Source organism: Dermacentor silvarum, chromosome 3 (genome assembly GCF_013339745.2).
Source record: "Dermacentor silvarum isolate Dsil-2018 chromosome 3, BIME_Dsil_1.4, whole genome shotgun sequence".
Lineage (NCBI taxonomy): Eukaryota > Metazoa > Arthropoda > Arachnida > Ixodida > Ixodidae > Dermacentor > Dermacentor silvarum.
In genome coordinates, this window is record NC_051156.1 from 98352209 (window position 1) to 98372510 (window position 20302).

General features: G+C 45.5%; 1 protein-coding gene across 1 annotated transcript in view; it reads right to left on the reverse strand.

Annotated features, from left to right (window-relative positions):
• The window catches only part of LOC119444588 (N-alpha-acetyltransferase 25, NatB auxiliary subunit), a 77176-nt gene that overhangs the window by 14388 nt on the left and 42486 nt on the right, over window positions 1-20302 (reverse strand). The window contains exons 13-14 of the mRNA XM_049664663.1: window positions 18564-18839; window positions 16016-16133 (exon numbers count right to left, since the gene is read on the reverse strand). Of these exons, the coding sequence (XP_049520620.1) occupies window positions 16016-16133; window positions 18564-18839 (394 nt within the window). The remainder of the gene's footprint in view (window positions 1-16015; window positions 16134-18563; window positions 18840-20302) is intronic.

The following is a 20302-nucleotide window of genomic DNA, read 5'->3' on the forward strand; positions in this document are numbered from 1 at the left end:
GGCCCTGACGTATTTCAAGGATTTTCAGGATTACTTTCAAGGATTAAAGCACCATGGTGCCTGAAAGCTTGAAAACAGTGTCTTAAACAGCAAGAAAACATTTCTACTGTACACGAAATGAAAAAAGTGCTGATTAAGCGTCCTTCACTTTAACTACTATCAACTTACCACAAAAGTGCTCATTGAATCATATTGGCTAAACTCTTGGCTTGCATAAACTTCCAGGCCAAATACACAGATAACATCTGCTAAGCTTAGCCAGAGGTAAAATTCAAGGATTTTTAAGTTTAAGCATTCCATGAAACACAAGGGCTTTCAAAAAGGCCTTGGAAATCACAGTTTTACATTCGAGGATTTTCATAGTTTTCAAGGACCACTACAAACCCTCATTCCCAACATGCACTGCATAAAACTGATAAGTGTTGCGGGTGGAATGCTTGCATTTGGATAATCCTCCCTATATGCCATGATAATTTTTCAGAACTGTGAACACATGCCCGTGAGAAGGCTTTTTTTAACCCTGTGCTGGGACAGAGAGAGAGAAGAAAAATGTGCACACGCACAGACTGGCTGTACTACTGGCTCACGTAAGACCACCTCTATGCATCACTCGGTCATCCACTGCCTCCGAAGTTTAGAGGAAGGCAGACATATCAATGTATGTACCCATTTGACTTTTATTTACTTTCTTTATAAAAATCTTACCATCCTAAGGGCCACTTCAGACATTAAATAGAATGGATGAAGAAACAACTACTGACAACAGGCACATAAATTAAATATTAAAAATAAAAACTGCAATCCCCATGCATATGACATTACAAGATTGTAGGCTGTAGGAACGGCAATACAATATCCTGGAAGGCCAAATCACTAATGCAAACAGAAGACAACAACCTAACTCCAAACACCTGTTTAGAGGCCCATAAACCACCTCAGATATTTTTTGAGCATTTCAAGTAAACACGCGCATCGAGTTCAGAATGCCGTCACGATCAACGATGCCAAATGCTACAGCGCTACGCGCCGCGGGCGTGCCACAAACTAAAAACAACAATGCCGTCCTCCTCTCCCGGCCTTTCCGCTATCCCCAGCGGTCGTCACGATGTTAGCAGGGCCAATCTGGTGATGTCAGCGTCAGGGACGATGCCCATTAGTCGAACAAGAACCTACGAATTACGGTTTATCTGCTAGCATGTACACGTGCGCTCCCTGCTCTTCCTCATCGTGCTGCTCGCTTGTGCGCCCTTGCGAGTCAGTAATTACAGCCCGCAACGCAAGTGCCAAATCGCTCGTGTTCCAACACAGTCGTGCTTGACGGTGTGATTAGCTGTGCGAACAGAGTGCGACAGTGTTGGCCTTTCTAGACGTGCGCGCAACACAGGGTCCATAGCGGCACGCTTCGCATGAGCACGGGCCGGCACGGCAGCAACAGCGGGTAGCCAAGAAGTGCTGAGTCATGCCTTACAAGGCCCGTCCACATTACCGGCATGGTAATTCGCCGCATGCCGTTTGCCATTCGCGGGCCACCGTTCGACGGCGGTTTTCCTCGCGAACGCCAAGATTTCCTTGCCGTAGAGAGAATGAGACCGGGACCCATTTGTGCGGCAGCCTCACTGCCACCACCGCCGATCGCTCGACGGCGCCGACATCGCCGTTAGGCCTTTTCCGGTTCACTTCAAAGCTAAAGTGGACGAATCGCCGATGCTCACAAGCCACTGTATTTTCTTACCAATGTTCTCGAATAATTGTACACAAAGAAAAAAATATGCTGATATTAGCGGCGGCGTCGGCTGCAGCTGAGCTCGACAATTTATCGGAGCTCTCATTCATGTTAAACGTTTGACAGCGGATATCGTTTTTCATAAAAAGTACAATTTATGCAACGCAGGAAATTATTTCGCTTGGAACAGATGCTGCAGCCGATGTTTTCGACGCCGGTGGCGGGGGCGCGCACGGTTTGCAGTTGTCGATTGTCCCGTTGATCGTGCTGCGGGCGGTGGGCCTGCCGAACTGCCATCTACTTTGGACACCTTTCGAGGTGGCAGACGTTCTACAGCACTGGGGGCCGATTCGCCGTCGGTGTATTTGCCGCTAGCCTGGACGTGCCTTAATCGGAAGTGGACAGTGTTTTGAGAAGTGCGTTGGCGATGATGCATGTCACGTGACATTTGGAGGAGCACCCGGCGAGGAGGAGAGACCAGCCAACGAGGAGAGCAGCGAAGGAAAGAGCGAAACGAGCGAGGACCGTGTTTCAATCATCAAACGCGTGTAACTCCGCTATTACGGCACCATTTCGAAAAATTCTCGCGACTACGTGTTCATTGTAGACTCGTGCACAACTGCAACACCACAACTAAATTTCGACCTCTGGGTGGTTTAAAAATTAAATTATGGGGTTTTACGTGCCAAAACCAGTTCTGATTATGAGGCACGCCGTAGTGAGGGACTCCGGAAATTTGGACCACCTGGGGTTCTTTAACGTGCACCTAAATCTAAGTACACGGGTGTTTTCGCATTTCGCCCCCATCGAAATGCGGCCGCCGTGGCCGGGATTCGATCCCGCAACCTTGTGCTCAGCAGCCCAACACCATAGCCACTGAGCAACCACGGCGGGTGACCTCTGGGTGGTTTAGGGGCCCTTTTAGGATCATCATCATCACCATCAGCCTATATTTATGTCCACTGCAGGACGAAGGCCTCTCCCTGCGATCTCCAATTACCCCTGTCTTGCGCTAGCGTATTCCAACTTGCGCCTGCGAATTTCCTAACCTCATCGTCCCACCTGACTTTCTGCCGTCCTCGACTGCGCTTCCCTTCTCTTGGTATCCATTCTGTAACCCTAATGGTCCACTGGTTATCCGTCCTACGCATTACATGGCCTGCCCAGCTCCATTTCTTCCGCTTAATGTCAACTAGAATATCGTCTACCCCCGTTTGTTCTCTGATCCACACCACTCTCTTCCTGTCTCTTAATGCTACTCCTAAGACTTTTTGTTCCATCGCTCTTTGTGTGGTCCTTAACTTGTTCTCGAGCTTCTTTGTTAACCTCCAAGTTTCTGCCCCATATGTTCAACGACAGTGGTAAGCTCCCAGTCAGCATTTGGCAATGCCTGCCGTATGCACTCTAACCTAATTTTATTCTTCTGTAAATTTCTTTCTCATGATCAGGGTCCCCTGTGAGTAATTGACCTAGATAAACATATTCCTTTATAGACTCTAGAGGCTGACTGGCGATCCTGAATTCTTGTTTCCTTGCCAGGCTATTGAACATTATCGTTGTCTTCTGCATATTCATCTTCAACCCAATTCTTGCACTTTCTCGATGAAGGTCCTCAATCATTTGTTGTAATTCCTCTCCATTGTTGCTCAATAGGACAATGTCATCTGCAAACCGAAGGTTGCCGAGATATTCGCCGTCGATCCTCACTCCTAATCCTTCCCAGTCTAAGAGCTTGAATACTTCTTCTAAGCATGCAGTGAATAGCATTGGAGAGATTGTGTCTCCTTGCCTGACCCCTTTCTTGATAGGTATCTTTATACTTTTCTTGCGGAAAGATATTTTAGGAAAGAAAGATCTTTTAGGATATTCATAATTAAATAAGGCAAGCAGAGCGGTCGAATGAAGAAACTTGGGCAAAAATTTCATGGGCTGCACATGAAGATTCACTCGGGATTTGTGTAAATAAATGCAACCTTTACAGAGCCTTTTCATAACTGTCAAGCTAGCTTTCCTGCAACACATTTTTGCCCAACTACTAATGATGACGTAGTCATTTTCACAAACAGCGTGTACAAGTACAGTTTGCTTGCCGCAGAATGTGGTAATAACACTAGGAAAAAGTGGGAAATTGTCAACACCTTTTTAAATCGTAACACCCAGAACGCAATTTAGAGGATCATTCACAATAACAGGGAATACAGTAATCCGCTTGATATTGCTAATGCCTTTTGTGATGCTTTCTTCAATACCACTTCTGATTCGCTTCATGCTGTAACATGTCATTTACCCACCTACCTCATTCATTTTTCCTTTTTCCAACTACGCCTGATGAAGTAATTTCAATAATTAGGACCCTTAAAGCCACTAGCGCTGGACTCAATAATATTAACGCTTATCATATTAAAATGATTGCACAACATATTGCTAACATTCTCTCTGTTATCATTAACCTCATATTTAAAACCGGTGTCTTCCCACGTGAACTTAAACACGGTCGAGTCATTCCTGTTTTCAAAAAAGGTGATCGTACGCTCATGCAGAATTATAGACCTATTTGTGTTCTTCCATTTTTTAATAAGGTTATTGAAAAAATTATCGAAAAGCGTCTAACAAAGTATTTAAATAAATTTAGTATTCTTTCCCCCCATCAATTTGGCTTTCGTTCTGGTTTTTCAACTAATCGAGCACTTATAGCTCTTACTGATTACCTTAAAAAAGCAATTGATGAAGGTAAATTTGCAGCCTCCGTATTTGTTGACTTATCTAAGGCCTTCGACACTATTGATCACACAATTCTTTGCACTAAGCTCGAAGCCATTGGAATAACAAGTCCGCCACTACTTCTAATCTGCAGTTACTTACAAGATAGAAAACAAGTCATTAACATTTTTGGGTACTACTCTAAAGAAGCTACTACTAATATAGGTGTAATGCAGGGGTCCATATTAGGTCCCCTACTTTTTCTAATTTATATTAATGATCTGCCTAGTTGCCTCTCCTCATCCAAGTGCATTCTGTACGCTGATGACACTACTATATTTAATTCTAATACTTGTGTAAAAACACTAACAAGTAAACTAAACGAAGATCTTCTGTCAATCTCTGCGTGGTGTGAAGATAATAAGCTGCAGATTAACCATAATAAGACCAATTTTGTCGTCTTTACATCGCATCAGAGATCGCCTGAGCACCTTCAATCCATTTCCATCAACAATCACCTAATCACTGCAGTTCATCATTGCTCCTATTTAGGTGTGGAATTTGATCGCCACCTTAAATTTCACCTTCACATAGCTAACGTAAAAAAGAAAATGGCATATGGAATACACGTTCTAATTAAAGCACGGCCATATTTCTCATTTTCTACTCTAATGTCGCTGTATTATGCATTTGTTCATTCTCATATCAACTATAACATTGAATCATGGGGAAACACTTATAGCAGTCACCTAACGTCATTGCAAGTCCTTCAAAATCGAGCTATTCATCTAATAACATTTTCATCTCGTAGCATTAACGCTAGTGAGTTATTACTAGAGGCCGGATCCTTAGGCATTAAAAAAGCGCATTTTAGGCGCCAAAAATAGGCAGCAAAAACAACGTTTTAGGCCTCCAACGTCGTAAATATAGGCACAATAAATTTTTACATAAATGCAAATAATTTCAAGCGAAGACGTGCGCGGCCTAGATCTACGATAGGAAAACAAGAAATGTTATTGTCTATGATGGCACAAAGGCGCCAACAGTTGAACATAGCGGTGCAACTGTCCCATAAAACTGCTGGATTAATGACGATCAATTGGCTTCATTAAATAAGCACACTGCTCATATTCATGTTCAATGGCCATTGTACTCGAGCGTCGCTTATAGTGAAACAGGCATGAAAAAGAATACTTGAAAGCTGGGAATACTGATTAAAAAACCCATACTTTATGTCTGCCAGACGCAATTAAATTAAGACACAACAAAAACAGACAAATAACAAATGCAAGCGAGACTACGATTTATTAAGAAATTCGCATGTTCTTACATGAGGACTGTTAGGTACAACTCTTCGCAATTTCCTCATATAGAATGACATTATCCGAATTGTACAGGCCAGACGTCCTAACACTGCCAAATACACTTCCGCCCATTTGAAGTGCCCATGTTTGAAGAAATCTGTTTGGGGAGAATGCGGAACGTAGTCTAAGAATCACTGTGAAGATTGTGGAAACAATAGCAAACTACCACCATCTCCAGATTTTTGGATTCAAAATTGGGCCTCTTGTCACTCAGAATGATCTCGTACGCTGAGAAGGAACTCCCGACGGCGGTGAACACCTTACAAAGTAAATTACAAACAAAAGCCGCAAGCACATCACATTTTTCTTTCTTCTTTTGCTCTTCACTCTCCTTTCCCCTGACGGCTCTCCGCGGTTTCGCATTCGCCAACCGCTCGCGTAATGTCAGCGCGGCGGGGTATGCTGGCCGGCGAGTCCCAGTTCAATGCTGCTAGCAGTTGTTTTCTGGGAGTTGGTTGAACTAAAGGACTAGGTTGAACCCCATATAGTTCTGAACAGTCAATGTTGCCCGGTAACATGAATATCTATTTATTTATTTACAAATACTGCCGTCTCAGTGCGAGACATTGCAGGGGTGGGTACATAAGTAGCCTAAATAGGCAAAATCAAACATTATATAGCATACAATCAGTAGAGCATGTTACATATGTGCATGGTCAGTACAAACAATATTGCGTGTAAGGAAAGGCATGTATTCAAAGCTACAAAAAAAAAAAAAAAAAAAAAGAATACACCAGCAGATCTTAGAACTAATGAGAGATGTGGTAGATTTCTTTCGCGAATTGTGCGGGAGGTAACTGTCGAATTGAGCCGTCAAGGCCATTCCAGAGCTCGACTGTTGACAGGAAAAATGAAAATTTAAAAGTGTTCAAGCGTGATTGAAATGGAACAAGGTTAAGGGGGGACGTGGCTTTGAAAATCAACTTCCTGATTTCTTCATGGATTTTGATGAAAATTGGCACAAATCTTTAGTATGTCTCCCTGATACTTCCACAAAAGTTTCAGAGTGATACCTTGAGAACATTTTATTGAGCAGAATTTTTCTCTCTTGAACTTTCTGGAGGGCCTGGGGAGCTTAAAAAACATGATGGAAGGCTCGTTGAGTATTGACTGCATAGCTCAATGCGTGCTGAAGGTCGTGACAGTCTTACTTTTTTTTTTCGCAACACAAATTTTTTAGATAGTCATTTTTCAAGTTACCTTCGCACCAAGTACACTTTCGGGGTGAACGAATAGCCACGCCATAAATTTATAAAAAGTCAAGATAAAAATGCGAGACTGTCTCGACCTGCACTGTAGTCCAAGGAACGTGACAAAAAAAACAGAATCAAAATAGGCTAAACGGTAACGAAGAAATCAGCTCCAGAAACTGAGCAGAAAGGCAAAAAAACAGTTTTGAGAAAACGGCTCTCAAAGTTTCACCTTCTCTTCAGTTCTCTAAAACGCACCAAATTTGTAATCTTTGATGTGTTTTGTGATGTGGGGCTTCTTGGACATGTGGCCTCTGGTCTGCTGTGCCTTTGTTCTGCGTTTTTCATGTTTGTATTTACTGCTGCTCTACAAAGAGCATGGTGCCTGGGTTTCAAACCAAGTGAGGTGCAGAACTATGTGGGCATAAATATACAGTAGTTCTAGCGTTGTACCTGCAGACTGCCTCATTGATAGCAGTCTCTAGTACAGTCAGTGAGGCATTGTTTTCTTTTGGTAGAATCGACCATGTTACTGAATGAAGGCTCTCAGCAGCCTTCTGAATCATCTTCCATTGACAATGGCTATGGAGGTTAGGAGAGCCACTGATAGATAGGCAGCAATTAATGCAGCTGTTAGGTGCTTTCCAGCCTGTACTTTTGTATCATGCCTTTCTTCTACAGCCAGGTGTCTGTGCCAGCCCAAGTGGCCTAGTGAACTGAGCTCATGATGAGGTTCTCTTTATGAAGGGGTGGTATGATAGGTATTATTACTAGATATCGTGACATTACGATAACAGAGTCGGCGCGCGATGTGCTAAGTCGCGGGTCGATCCGAGGTGCCGATGTGCGAAATGCCTGGTCGCGGGTCCGCGGAATAGACGCTCGACGAGCTTAGTCGCGCAGTCCGAGGTGCCGATGCGCGAAATGCCTGGTCGCGGGTCCAAAAGTTCGGTAAGCTCAATCGCGCAGTCCGAGGTGCCGACGCGCGAAATGCCTAGCCGCGGGTCCGAGGAATAGACCCTCGAGGTGTCGACACTCCATGAGCGATGTGCCGACACGCGAAATGCCTAGCCACGGGCTCGAGTGCGCTCGCTCGGCACCGCGAGCGCACTTCGCGCTCGCGGTGCCGACGCGCGAAGTGCGTAGCCGCGGGCTCGAGGAGTCGACGCTCGATTTGCTTAGTCGCGCAGTCGAAGGCGCCAATGCACGAAATGCTTAGGCAAGGATCCGAGAAGTCCACGCGCAATGTGCTTCATCGCCGAGTCGGAGACGCCTACGCGCGAGAGGCTTAGCCGCGTGTCCGAGCATTCCGTGCCCGAAGCTCGGTCGCGAAGTCCGCGTCACCGATGCTCGGACGCCGCTTAGCCGCGGGTCTGAGACGTCCACAAAAAGCGGGATCGGTCACACTACTGCTATGTTCACGTAGCGTCCGCTTTAACACTCGTCGAAATTACGGAAACTGTCCGGAGCTCGCGAGGACACCGCAACAAGCGGAGCAGACGACGCCATCACGGAGCGAGAACCGGACCAATGGCGAACCGCGCTGGAGTCACGTGGCGGGCGCGGCCAATCGGTGGCTCCGGCACGACCTTCAATCATTTGCTTTTTGTGTGCTTGTTTCTGTATGGAGGAGATAGCTGAAGCGACAGACTTGAAGACGGAGAAATGCGCTTTCCAACGAGACCAAGATGGCGGCGCTCGGCTGCGCCGTTCCGAAGATATCGTGGCTTGAAAAACGCAGTTTTTTCGCGATTTCCGCGCAATTTTTCGGCACCTTGGCTGATACAACAATTTTTTTAGAGCACTTCTACTTGGTTTTCAGTGATGATATTTCGGAATCAGATAGAATAAGAGTTACAGAAACTGAAAATGTGATTTTCAAAAAATAGATTTTTAGCCATTTTTCGCGATGCGAAAGCCGCGTCCCCCCTTAAGGGGGTGAGTGCTTCGAGTTGCACGCGCAGGACACTTCACAAATGAAACCGGTGCCGCAATAACCGACGACCCGTGTATGATTTTATGCAAAGTGATAAGACGCTCACACGTGCGTCTGTGTGCAAGTGTGTCAAGCGATAGGTCATGGGCATGTGAAGAGGGTGAAAAATGGTGGTCATATCTGTTGTAAATATATCTGATCGCTTTAATCTTATCTTATCATTATCTTATCATATATCTTATCGCTATAATGATCTCTAACTGCACTAGAAAGCGAAACTTGAGGCTAAATAGTGTTCATATATGCGCCGATATTGAAAATAGGCATTTATAGGCATATATAAGCATTTAGGCACAAACGCCAAAATAGGCATTTATAGGCAGTATAAAAACATTATAAAAGCCCTTCTTAACCTCTAATTCATGCTCATATATCAAAGTGGGGTGATAGGACCGCAAGGAACAAAAAAGGCATTTGCCTAAAATCTGGTCTCTAGTTATTACATGCACATAATATTTTGAGTGTGACGGATCTCGTTAAATACAACCTCGCCATTTTTATTTTTAAGGCAATAAACAATTATATTCCAGTAACCATCATACCAACGACGTCTCTTATTAATAAAAATAATACTAGATTTGCAGAGAATATGAACTTTATTTTACCCAGCATTCGCACCAACTATGGCAAGCAGTCATTACACTTTTCAGCTTTATCTCTCTGGAACACATTACCATTTCCTTTAAAATTGGTAAAATCTCACAGGTTTCATACAGAACTTAAAGGGACCCTGAAACGATTTTGACGATTTTGTACAAACGTACTGAGTCGTTAGAGTAGGTCCTTCTGATCATTAATTGACGCATCTAAGCGCTCTACGTAAAGCGTGTAATTTATTATAAGGTTTTAAAAATGTACATCGCTACCGATTGCAGCACGCCAAGCGGCTGATTTTCGTGCCCAGATGACGCGATTTGCCCAGAATACGTCACTGGGCCAGCTATCCGATTGGCTGCCCAGGGCGCATCATCGATAATTTTTCCAACATTATGGTAAACAAATGTTGTTCGTAATAGTTTAAATGTTAGTTATTTGTTTTTATAAAAAGAAAGTAACAGAAAGAGAATGCACAAGGACATGTATCACTACACAAAAAGCACTTCTGGCCCACAGCAAGTGTCGTCTGCTTGTGTTACAACGTGCTCCGTGTTGACGAGAGCTGCGCGGTCAGTGTTGGTCTTGTTCTTTCTTTTTGCGAACACCACGGTTCGCCCTTGTTGCATTGTGGGCTACAAACGTAGCGATCGGCGACATGTCAAGCTGCGACATCGTGCCCCACTGCAAGGCAGCAGACGAGCGGAGTGGCTGCAGCGCATCGGACTTACGGTATCTAAACCAATCCAAACGGCGCCAGCATCTACGCGTTTGCGGCCGTCGCTTCACGTCGAAGGTTTGCCACAATACAGTTTAGCGTGTCCGGTATTCAAGTAAACGCAAGCACAAGTGTACTGGCCGCTTTACCACGTTTTACGTGACGAACGGAGGTTCAAACATTGCACGGTGCAGCCACCTGGCGGCAGAAAGCTCAACCAAACACACAGCTAATATAGCAGTAACCAAGTTTTTTTTTTCTACTTTGCTGCTGGCTCAAATTTTTGGCAGGAGCATAATCTTGAACACGTTGTCATGTTTAAAATGTTTTACACTTGGTTACAGGAATACAGTAAAACCTCGGTAATTCGAAGGTCGCCGGACCGCGAAAATTCTTCGAATTAAGCGGATTTCCGAATTAACCGAAACCAGAGTCCTTCCATGTTTTTCTGGTCACGAAACTCCGCCGTCACGCTATGGGAGAGGTTCATACGCTGCCCAAAGCTGCCGCGACGCGGCGCCACTACGCATCGGAGGGCATCGTTCGCGTACCGAAACGCTTGCGCATTGCGAGGCGAGCTGAGTGATCGGGTGCGTTCTGTCAGTGCCTCCTCTGCCCTGGAGCGTGAGCAGCCGACGCTGAAGACTAACGCTGTTCCAAGGATTTTTGAAGGCCTTCCAGCGTACCTCACGAAGCCCAAACCTATATTTGCATTATGATTTGTTGAGCAAGTTGTGTGTGCATGTTTAAGTAACAGCTGAAGAAGTGGAATGGTGGTATCTCTAACCAGCCATATTTTTTTCATTGATGTATTTGTGATGTGGCTACTTGTGTTCATTTGAGAGTTGTTTTGCCATGTGTTATGAAATGCCTATGCTTTACACTTTCTTGTTTATAGAAACAATCTTATGCATTGTGCATTTATAGCCATTCGTTTGCTGGTGTTTGTTTCCTGCCCCTTAATACATATCTCTCACGTTTGATGTTTTTTTCTTTATGCTTATTACATCAGATTATTATATCTTTATGCTTATTATATCAGTGCTTTTAACAACTTCTTGCATTGTGAATGGTGGAACATTCATGACCGGACACCTCTTTGTGCTGTTTGTTGAGCTCACTTATTTTACATGATAAATAAATGATCATGCTTGTATGTTGTTTTTGCACCAACACGTTTTATTTCTTTTCTTAATTGAATTATAAAGCAGTTTTTTTTTATTTTTCGACCATGATAAGAATATCAGGACCGGTGATTACAACATTTTAAGATCCTGTAAATAGTTGCGTATTAAGAACCAAAATACCTAGTCTCATCGTTTCTGCGTCGAAACCACGAGCAGCTTGAATAAGTGTTGGGCTTACTGACGCTTCTAAAAGACTGCTTGCTAAGGCAATTGCCTAATTACAATACAGCTAGTTTCAACTGTGCAGGTCCTAACACTTCACGTTCGCCTTAATCCGTTGCTAAAAGCCGCACCGAAAACATTTAGTAAATTTTGTCTTGCATTTATCCTACCTAAATCTCATTCAGAAATGGCATCGTTTTGCAGAGAAATCTGAAGCGCTCGGAGCAGCTCAATTTCCTTTTCATTGTCATTAAGCATTCTACAGAAGCAGTATTTTGCAATAACAATTTCATACTTTTGATCTCCGGATAAGATACTGCCCACAATTTAACAGAAAGTGAACAGCTGTGCTCGGTGAACAATCTGACGCTATGCGCAACGGAGAGTTGGCGCCGCTGGTTCGCCGCCCCTAGTGCCATGCTCTCCAGCTGGCTCAAAAACGTAGCATACAAATATCACCCACACTGCACTCAACAAAGTTGCGGACGATGTTCACGGAATCGATAACTGCCGCGAAAGCGGGCGTGGTGGCGCTTGACTCCAAAAATCTGGACTTGCTGGATATTCCGGACTTCAAAAATGCACCATCAGGGTTCCCATTGAGTTCATGCATTTTCGCACCCAATTTTTCGGACGAATTGAGATCCCAAAGTTCGATTTTGCAGACTAAATCGCTCTTTCCGAGCCGCGCTACCCCTTCTAGCCACCGTAGCCGCGCTACCCAATCTTGGAGGCCGCCATGTTGGATTTTGCACTGGCTTGGATTCCAGTGGCTTGCTGTATAGCCTCCAAGATTGGAACGCGCGCTATCTCACGCAATCCTCCAGTCTCGGAGGCCATGCCCGCTCTTCCTTGGCTGACAAAACGCTCCAGAGTACTGCACTTTTTCTTTTTAACACGAAAGTGTTTTATGCCGGGGTCCACCAAGACTTCACTGACGTATTTCCGTCACGGAAATACGTCACACGAACATACACGAACATAATACAAAGAAAGAAACCAGAAGAAAAAGTTCCACAAACATGCAAAATTTGGAAATCGAACCCACGACCTCTCGGTCCGCGACGATAGATCGCCGAGCGTTTAACCCATTGCGCCACAAACGCATTTGCAGAGAGCTACACAGACGCGCCTTATATATCTAACACTCCTCCGTGTACCCGCGCTCTTGCTCGGGGCGGTGCCGCCGCCTACGAGCAGAAAAGAGAAGTACTGCATTATGACACTAACGCGCACCGACAGTGAACGCTTCGGTGGTCTCAGCACTACGACGCCTCGATGCCAGCATTCGAAGGGACGCTGGCATCAAGAAGCACTACCAACGCCACCTAGGTGGCGTTCACCGTACTCAGCACAGCGGAGCGTGGCCTCCGCAATTAGCTCTGAAAATGTTTCTGAAGTTGATCGCGGAGGCTGCAATTACGACGCGCTGTACGCGCTGATTTGACTCGGTGACGATTCAGTTACGTGCTTTGTCTTGCGCGTTGTATTAGTGTGTCAGTTACGTGCTTCATCTTTCGCGTTGTGCTAGCGTGTGCAGCGTAGTGCAGCTTCCATATGCACGACGGTTGCTCATGGTCATCGACGTTGGTAGTCGTGATGGAGGAGACGTGCCACCAGGCGTCAGCGTGGGTGCATCAACGCCTAAGGGCGCTTTAGCCACAAAACACCAATAGACATTATATATCAATGTGCAATAAACATTACACTACTTCTGTGAAGACACGTTTCACTTTCGTGTTCTATACCGATTCCTATATAAGAGGGATCAACCACATTTTTTATTTCTTAGTATATGCGCTCAGCACTATCGTTGTAACCATTTATTGTGGGATGTTTATTTTTTTTTTATTGCGACAGCAATTATATGGACGCTTCAAGCGGATTTTCGCCGTCGGCGTCGTCGCCCTGAGGATCCATACAAAGTCCAAGGGCGATAAAATCATCGCCGCGCGCCCGCCGTATGTGCGAGTGACAGCGCGCGGGGCACGCGCGCTTTCGTGGAGAGCGAACGCACGGCGGAGCATAAACGCGACTTCCTCCCTCGTGCGAAAGGCCGTGGGGGTATGGGAGGGGGGGGGGGGCGACTTTTACTCTTCTAACAACTGCGTACTTAGCGCCGGAGCGGTTTCTCGCGCGCACCGTATCTTGAAAGCGATCTCCAGGCTCCAGACGGCTCTGACCTTTTGTATGCGCTGCGCTCTCGCTCGTGTGCGCTGACACCACGCGTGTTAATTCAGTGAGTTTTTTTTCTCTCAAGTTTCGGTTGCTATTTTGAACGTGGCGTGTACACTGAGCAGGTGTCTCGGAGACCCATGTCTCAGTGATCGGCGCTACCTCCTGTACCTAGGCGAGAGCTAAGCAGTGCGAAGCTCGTTTCTTGGATCTCCATGGCGAACTCCGTTGGCGGACGCGGTGACGTTCGTGTCGACTGTACACGGAGACGACGTCATTGCTGCGCAAATCCAAGCAAGTCGATCCCCTACAAGCGTAGTATGAGGCAGGGCATTATTAGAGATTTTTTTTAAGCCGCACTAATAACTTTTTTTTTCGGCCGAACGAGTTTTCCGGACTATTTTTCAGTCCCCACGAGCTCGGAAAATCGGTTGGCGACTGTACGGAGCGCCCCAACCTAACCGCCGCACGTTGCTACTAGCCGGAAACTTCGAATTATCCGAATAGAGCCGCGCGGGCCATTCAAATTATCCGGTAGAATTTGCATTGAGAATGACGGGACCGCTCAAATTCTTCGAATTAACCGAAATTTCGAATTAACCGAGTTCGAATTATCGAGGTTTTACTGTATTAGCTCTGTTTTTGGCTGGTTAAGCTCTCCACCACCAGATGGCTGGACCGCGCTCACGTACGACTACGAAGCTCCTTCATCACAGCGGTATGGAGGAAGTTTATGCCTCTGGCTATCCGTCAAAACACCCAGCTCGCCTGTGGTTACCGGAATACTGGACACGCTCGGCACTGCGACAGAACGCTCACAACGCACGCTGCTTGATTGCTCTCGCTGGGGATCGACGGCCGGGCGGCAAGCGGAGAGGTTGGCGAGCCTTTGCGCCCTGGCTCCAAGACAACCGGAAATAGACGACAACGTACGTCACAATACGACATAGAGCCAGCGCAGGCGGAGCTTATCCCGATCACTCGGCGATCGAGTTGAGGAGGAAATGGATGGCTAGGGAGGAGGGTAACTTGTAATCATCCGTAGCTCTCTTAATATGAGACGCTTCCCTTAAATTGTGACGCGAATGTTTTACTGTAGCTGCACCCTACGCGTCTACGAAATTTATCCGAACCGTTTCAGGGACCCTTTAAGCGCTTTCTTTTAGCTTTATCCGACTCTCATTTTTAGTGTAGTATGTTTTCTTTTTCTTTTTTAAACTTTTTTTAACTTTAACTGTGTTTCTCTATTTCCAGCATTCTTCTCATCTTCTTGGAAAAGGACCCTTTGTAGTTCTCCCTATTATTGACTAATCTGCAGCCTTGTTCTTATGCATTAAACTGCTGCATTTTCTTCTTTTTTGTTTCATTTATGCCTTGTCTCTTATAACCTTATTATCATAAGCTTTACATGTTGCCATTGTTTGTATTAATAATTCTTGTCATCATGCATAGGAGGTCCCATTTCAGTTTTTAACTACGGGACCTCCTTCTGTATATACTTACCATGTAATTAACCCCGTTTTTGTATTGAATAAACTGATTCTGATTATAACATGTAAAATGCAGTCGTGGCTCAAGTGATGAAACCAAGCACAAGAGACAGGCCCGAGCATGTGCATCTAGCACTTTGTCTTCATTTGAACGATGACCAGTGCCGCTGTTAGCCGAGCAAATGTGCAGTGTAGAGAAGCGCACTTGTGAATTATGAAAAAGGTCTATTGCATTTATCGCATCTGAAGGGGCAAAAACCCCAGGAGTTTGCCCCTGCTCTTCGACCTGGGGGCATATTCTGTCAGTGTCTACTAAGTGCACTGCCCATTTCAGCGTGCACTGATCGGATAGAACTCAAAGGCGGTAGGGCAGGCGACAATTGTCACCGCTGGCTCTCAAGCTCTACCCATTTAGTGTGCTCTACCCATTCACTTACAGAATACAGCCATTCACTTCTGTGAGAATACAGTCAAACCTCGATATAACGAACCTCAATTTAACGAAATTTGTGATGTAACGAAGTAATTTTATTTCCCCATCTTAGTTCTACTGAATTCACGAAACCTCGATATAACGAAATTCTCAATATAACAAAGTTTTTCACTGCATGTACAACTTCGTTATATTAAGGTTTGACTGTATCTAGAACCCTCAGTCCCCATTTACAGTCCCAGTGACCTGTACCATACAGTATTAATAGACTTGGCCTGCATACCTTCATTGACCTTGTAGAGGTCGACGATCCACTGGAAAGCAGCCAGCAGGGCCCGCAGGCAGCCACCAGAGACAAACGCACCCAAGCGGCCAGGCTGAGGGCAGAGTACTGGGTAGGGCTGCACCACAGGTATAAAACGGTTTCTTATAAATTCTGTTCTCTTGAATGCATTCAGAACCATGTACTTTGGCAACAACTAGTGAGATGGATTGATTAATTGCAATGGCCAAAATAACAGCGGGACTAGTACTAAGTGAAATGGCCACAGTAGAGGACTCCGAACTAATTATGGGCACCTAGGGTTTTATAATGTGTGCCCAGAACTTGCTACATTGGCATCCCCATCAGAATGCGGTTGCCGCAGCTGGGAACCCTACCTATGATTTTCATGCTTAGCAGCACAACACCATAGCTGCTAAGCTAGCACTGCTGGTACGACTCAAGAGAAGACTGGACATGTGTCTACAATTTAGGTGGGCCCCAAATAGCTTTTAATTAGAGAGAAAATGCCAACTGACAGCGTCCTAGCTTTTCAAACATAAAAGACAGGAGTAGACTTGGGCAGCACGTGCAATGCACAGACTGATCCTTTATGGTCTGCTGGAATAAACTAAAAAAAAACCAGAAAAACATAGCATGGGAAGAGAAATGCACATGGGAGCAGCAAAGACTGAGACAGAGCGATAAAAGTTAAAATTTTGGTAGAACACATCTGCGGTGATCGTCCAAGTTACGCGAGAGCCATTTGCACAGCACACATACTTTATTCAACTTCCATTACAGCCGAATGAGCGAAGCGAGACGGTGCATCCGCTTAGGTTCCTCGTATGGGTTAGGTTTTCTTCAAATTCTTTTGACACAGTTGTCGTATCAAGGCCAGACAGACAGACTAAAGAGGGGTTGGATAGCCAAAGAAATGCTCTCACATTTAAAACTTTTCTTGCTGTGTGACAGGAGCAACCAGTCAGTGTGCACGGCAGTAGTGCACCCAGGATCTCTGCCAGGGGGGCGTTGACAGTTTGCCAATACCATCTAAACAGCACTAATTTCAATTTCTTCAGGGGAAATTGTCAAAAAATGCGCTTTTTGCGAGTGTGCAGACGATTGCACGTCTTACATCTTAGTTGCAGTACTTAAATGCGCAAGGAAAGAAAAGGGATTAAACAAAACGGGGGGTTAAGTCGGCCTCAGGGGGGGTTACAACCCCTGAAACCCCCCCCCCGTCGGTGCGCCACTGGTGCACGGGTGCTGGTGGTAACAGCACTAACATGCTCCTAATAAGATTAAAAGGTGCATGTGCTACACGCCGCACGTCATAAGAAGCCAACAAAGGTACGTACGTCATGTCATGTACACGTCATGCCTACGGCAGAAAGGATGTTCCACATCTGCCATCAAGGCCATCATGAGTGTTGGCGCTGGCTAACACTCCCAGGGTTAGTTCTAGTAGATAAACATAAATAGTGCCACAGTAAGTGGATGGGAAGACAGCGCTGCAGTAGCTCAATTGGTAAGAGCATCGCACGCGGAATGCGAAGAGGTGGGTTTGTGCCCCACCTGCGGCCAGTTGTTTCTTCATCCACTCTCATTTTAATTAATTTATCATTTCTTAACTAAACTATTAAGTACAGTGGAATCTCACTGATACGATTCTGCATGATACGTTTTTCTGGATAATACGTTTTTGTTCTTTTCCCTACCAATGTCTTATAAGAGCAATGTATTTCGGGTAACACGATTTTCGGATTATATGTCTTCCGGCTCCCGTGAAGATCGTATCAACGAGATTCCACTGTATAAGTAATTTGCCCTTGGTGTCTTGGTTTGTTGGCTTCTTATATCACTTTAAAAAATCGGGCCCAAGGTTTCCTTTCTTCTCGTACACTGCACATGTGGCACTTCCTTCCAGTTCATTTTTTTCTACTCTTTACTACTTCATATTTGAATTCCTACTGTTAGTACTACACACACCACCACATACAAGTAACACTCTGCTATGTCCCACCAACTCTTTAACACACGGAAAGCCACGGGTTGTGTCAACCCGTTCGAAGTGGGAGCCAGACAAAAGGCTTGTCTGTTGCCTCTTGCTAGTCTCCCCATGCACAATCCAAGTTGAATGAAAGGAGTACGGAAGCATTAACCATGGTCAGTAGGCAAGCCCTTCTTTTTTAATGACATGCAGGTCATTGTTACTTCTGATAGTTTGCTTTCACTGCACAGCACGGAGTTAGAGAGAAGTAGCAGAATAACAAGTGAAACCAAGTGGATTGAGGATTTCCCTAAAGCAAGGCTCGTTGCAGCAAGATTTGACTGTACACAAGCAAAACAACATGCATGTGCTCGACATCAGCTGACACATGAGGCATAGCTAAAGCCATTCAAGTGATAGTCCGCTGTCTGTATTTTCCACGTGTGTTGCTTCATGCTGTACACTTGGAAGAGGTTTGTACCAACTTAACTGTCTGTCCTTCACGGTGCCCATTCTACCACCACCAACCTATTTGCAGCATTTCACAATAACGAGCAGATCACTAAGGGAACTTGCCTGGGGGTGAGGTGGTAGAGCGTCTGCCTCCAGCGCAGCCTCGTGCAATGAGCCCAGAAGAGAGGTGGCCACGGCCAGTGGGCCACCCGTCCCACCGGCACCGGGTGCCCTCTCCCCATTGGCCAGGGGCCGCTCGCTGTCGTTTCCCGCGTAATCGCCGCCTGCCAGTGCCGACGGGGTCTGCTGCTGCGGCTGGGACAGCGACTGCTGGGAGCACAGCTGGTGGCAGGCGGCCAGCAGGCGGAGGAGTAGATTCCGAATGCGCAGCCACACCACCTGCCACACCCAACATCAGAGGACACTGATTACTTGATCGATTGAGGCTACTTTAAAGGGGCACTAAAGAAGACTGTTAAGTTAAGCTGGGATTGGTAAAGTACGCTTCTGGAATTGAGAGTTTAAAAAAAAGCCTGTCTGCATGTGAAATACTGGAACACTGCAGACGTGACTGACAGCAGGAGTGTTGGCAGTGACACCTTGTGGCACTTTGTTCAACTAAAGAGCATGAGCAACGTTTCACATTGAGTATCAATAAATTTTCATTTGTACAAGGTAAGTTCTACAGGCTTCACTTCCTTTTTTTCCTGATCGGGATAATTGGTTTTATTAAAATCATAAGCGGACTGAATTTTGGTGCACAGAACTGGGGCATGTCAGAATTGGGTAAATGCACCAAGTCTTTCAGTAAGTACCAACTAGACAACGTAGTGCTCTTATAGCTTGCACTTGACATTAAATACACCTACTGCCTGCCTGCTTGCGCTATGAAGTGGCAAAAACATTTCTGAGATAAATCAACGTGATTTCGAGTTTCACTATGCCACGGTAGCCGCAACAAATGCCAATAGGTTTATTTAGTCTCTGGTTGGCTGAACGGCAAATATGGTAGAACCACTTTTTTTTTTCTTTACTCTGACAAATTGGCTAAGTGCTCGAGGTGAGGAGGCAGGGTGAGGACAAATCTTCTACAACGTCACTGGTGTTGGAAAATATTAAGATGAGCTAGACTAAAACTATTAGGCATCAGTAAAAACGAATTTGTCATTTATAGCGAGCACAGAGCTTCTGCTAGCAAGAAAAAAAAATTAAAATGAAAAATCAGAGTGGTGCTACCTATTTTGTACTACAGTAAAACCTTGTTAATAGAGAAAATTGGATAATTTGGACTCTTCCTCTAGTTCTGACAGGCACATGCATTACCTTATTTTCCCAGTGTATAACACGCATTTTTTTCTGAATTTTTCGTCTGTGCGTCTTATAGATTGGTGCGACTTATGTACGTTTTTTTTTCCAGGAAAACTGCTGTCAAAACCGGATTCGATGCTATGGCCACGAAGCGCGCTGGTTGACTTAATTGCTAGGGGTTCTGTGCGCTCTATCGAGGTACCGGGTTTTTCTCGTGATCGAGTTCCCGAGCGCTGTGCGAGAAGAACAGAGCAGCAACGCAAATGGCAGCAGGCCAACCGCGAGTCGACCGACCCAGAAGGTCGTCACATCTGCAGATCGCTGTCAAGATATGGCACGCGCTGCTGCGCAAACTACGCAGTTGCTACCAGAGTACAAGCTGCCCCCTCTCCCACCCGTGCTGCGTTCCCGCTTTCCTGCCATGTGCGCGATTCGGCTCACCGTTGCATGATTTCACTCGCACATACAGCATACGGCGCGTGGGGACGATGTTATCACCCTTGGACTTTATATGAAACATCGCAGCAACCATGACGGCAGAAATGCGCTTGGAG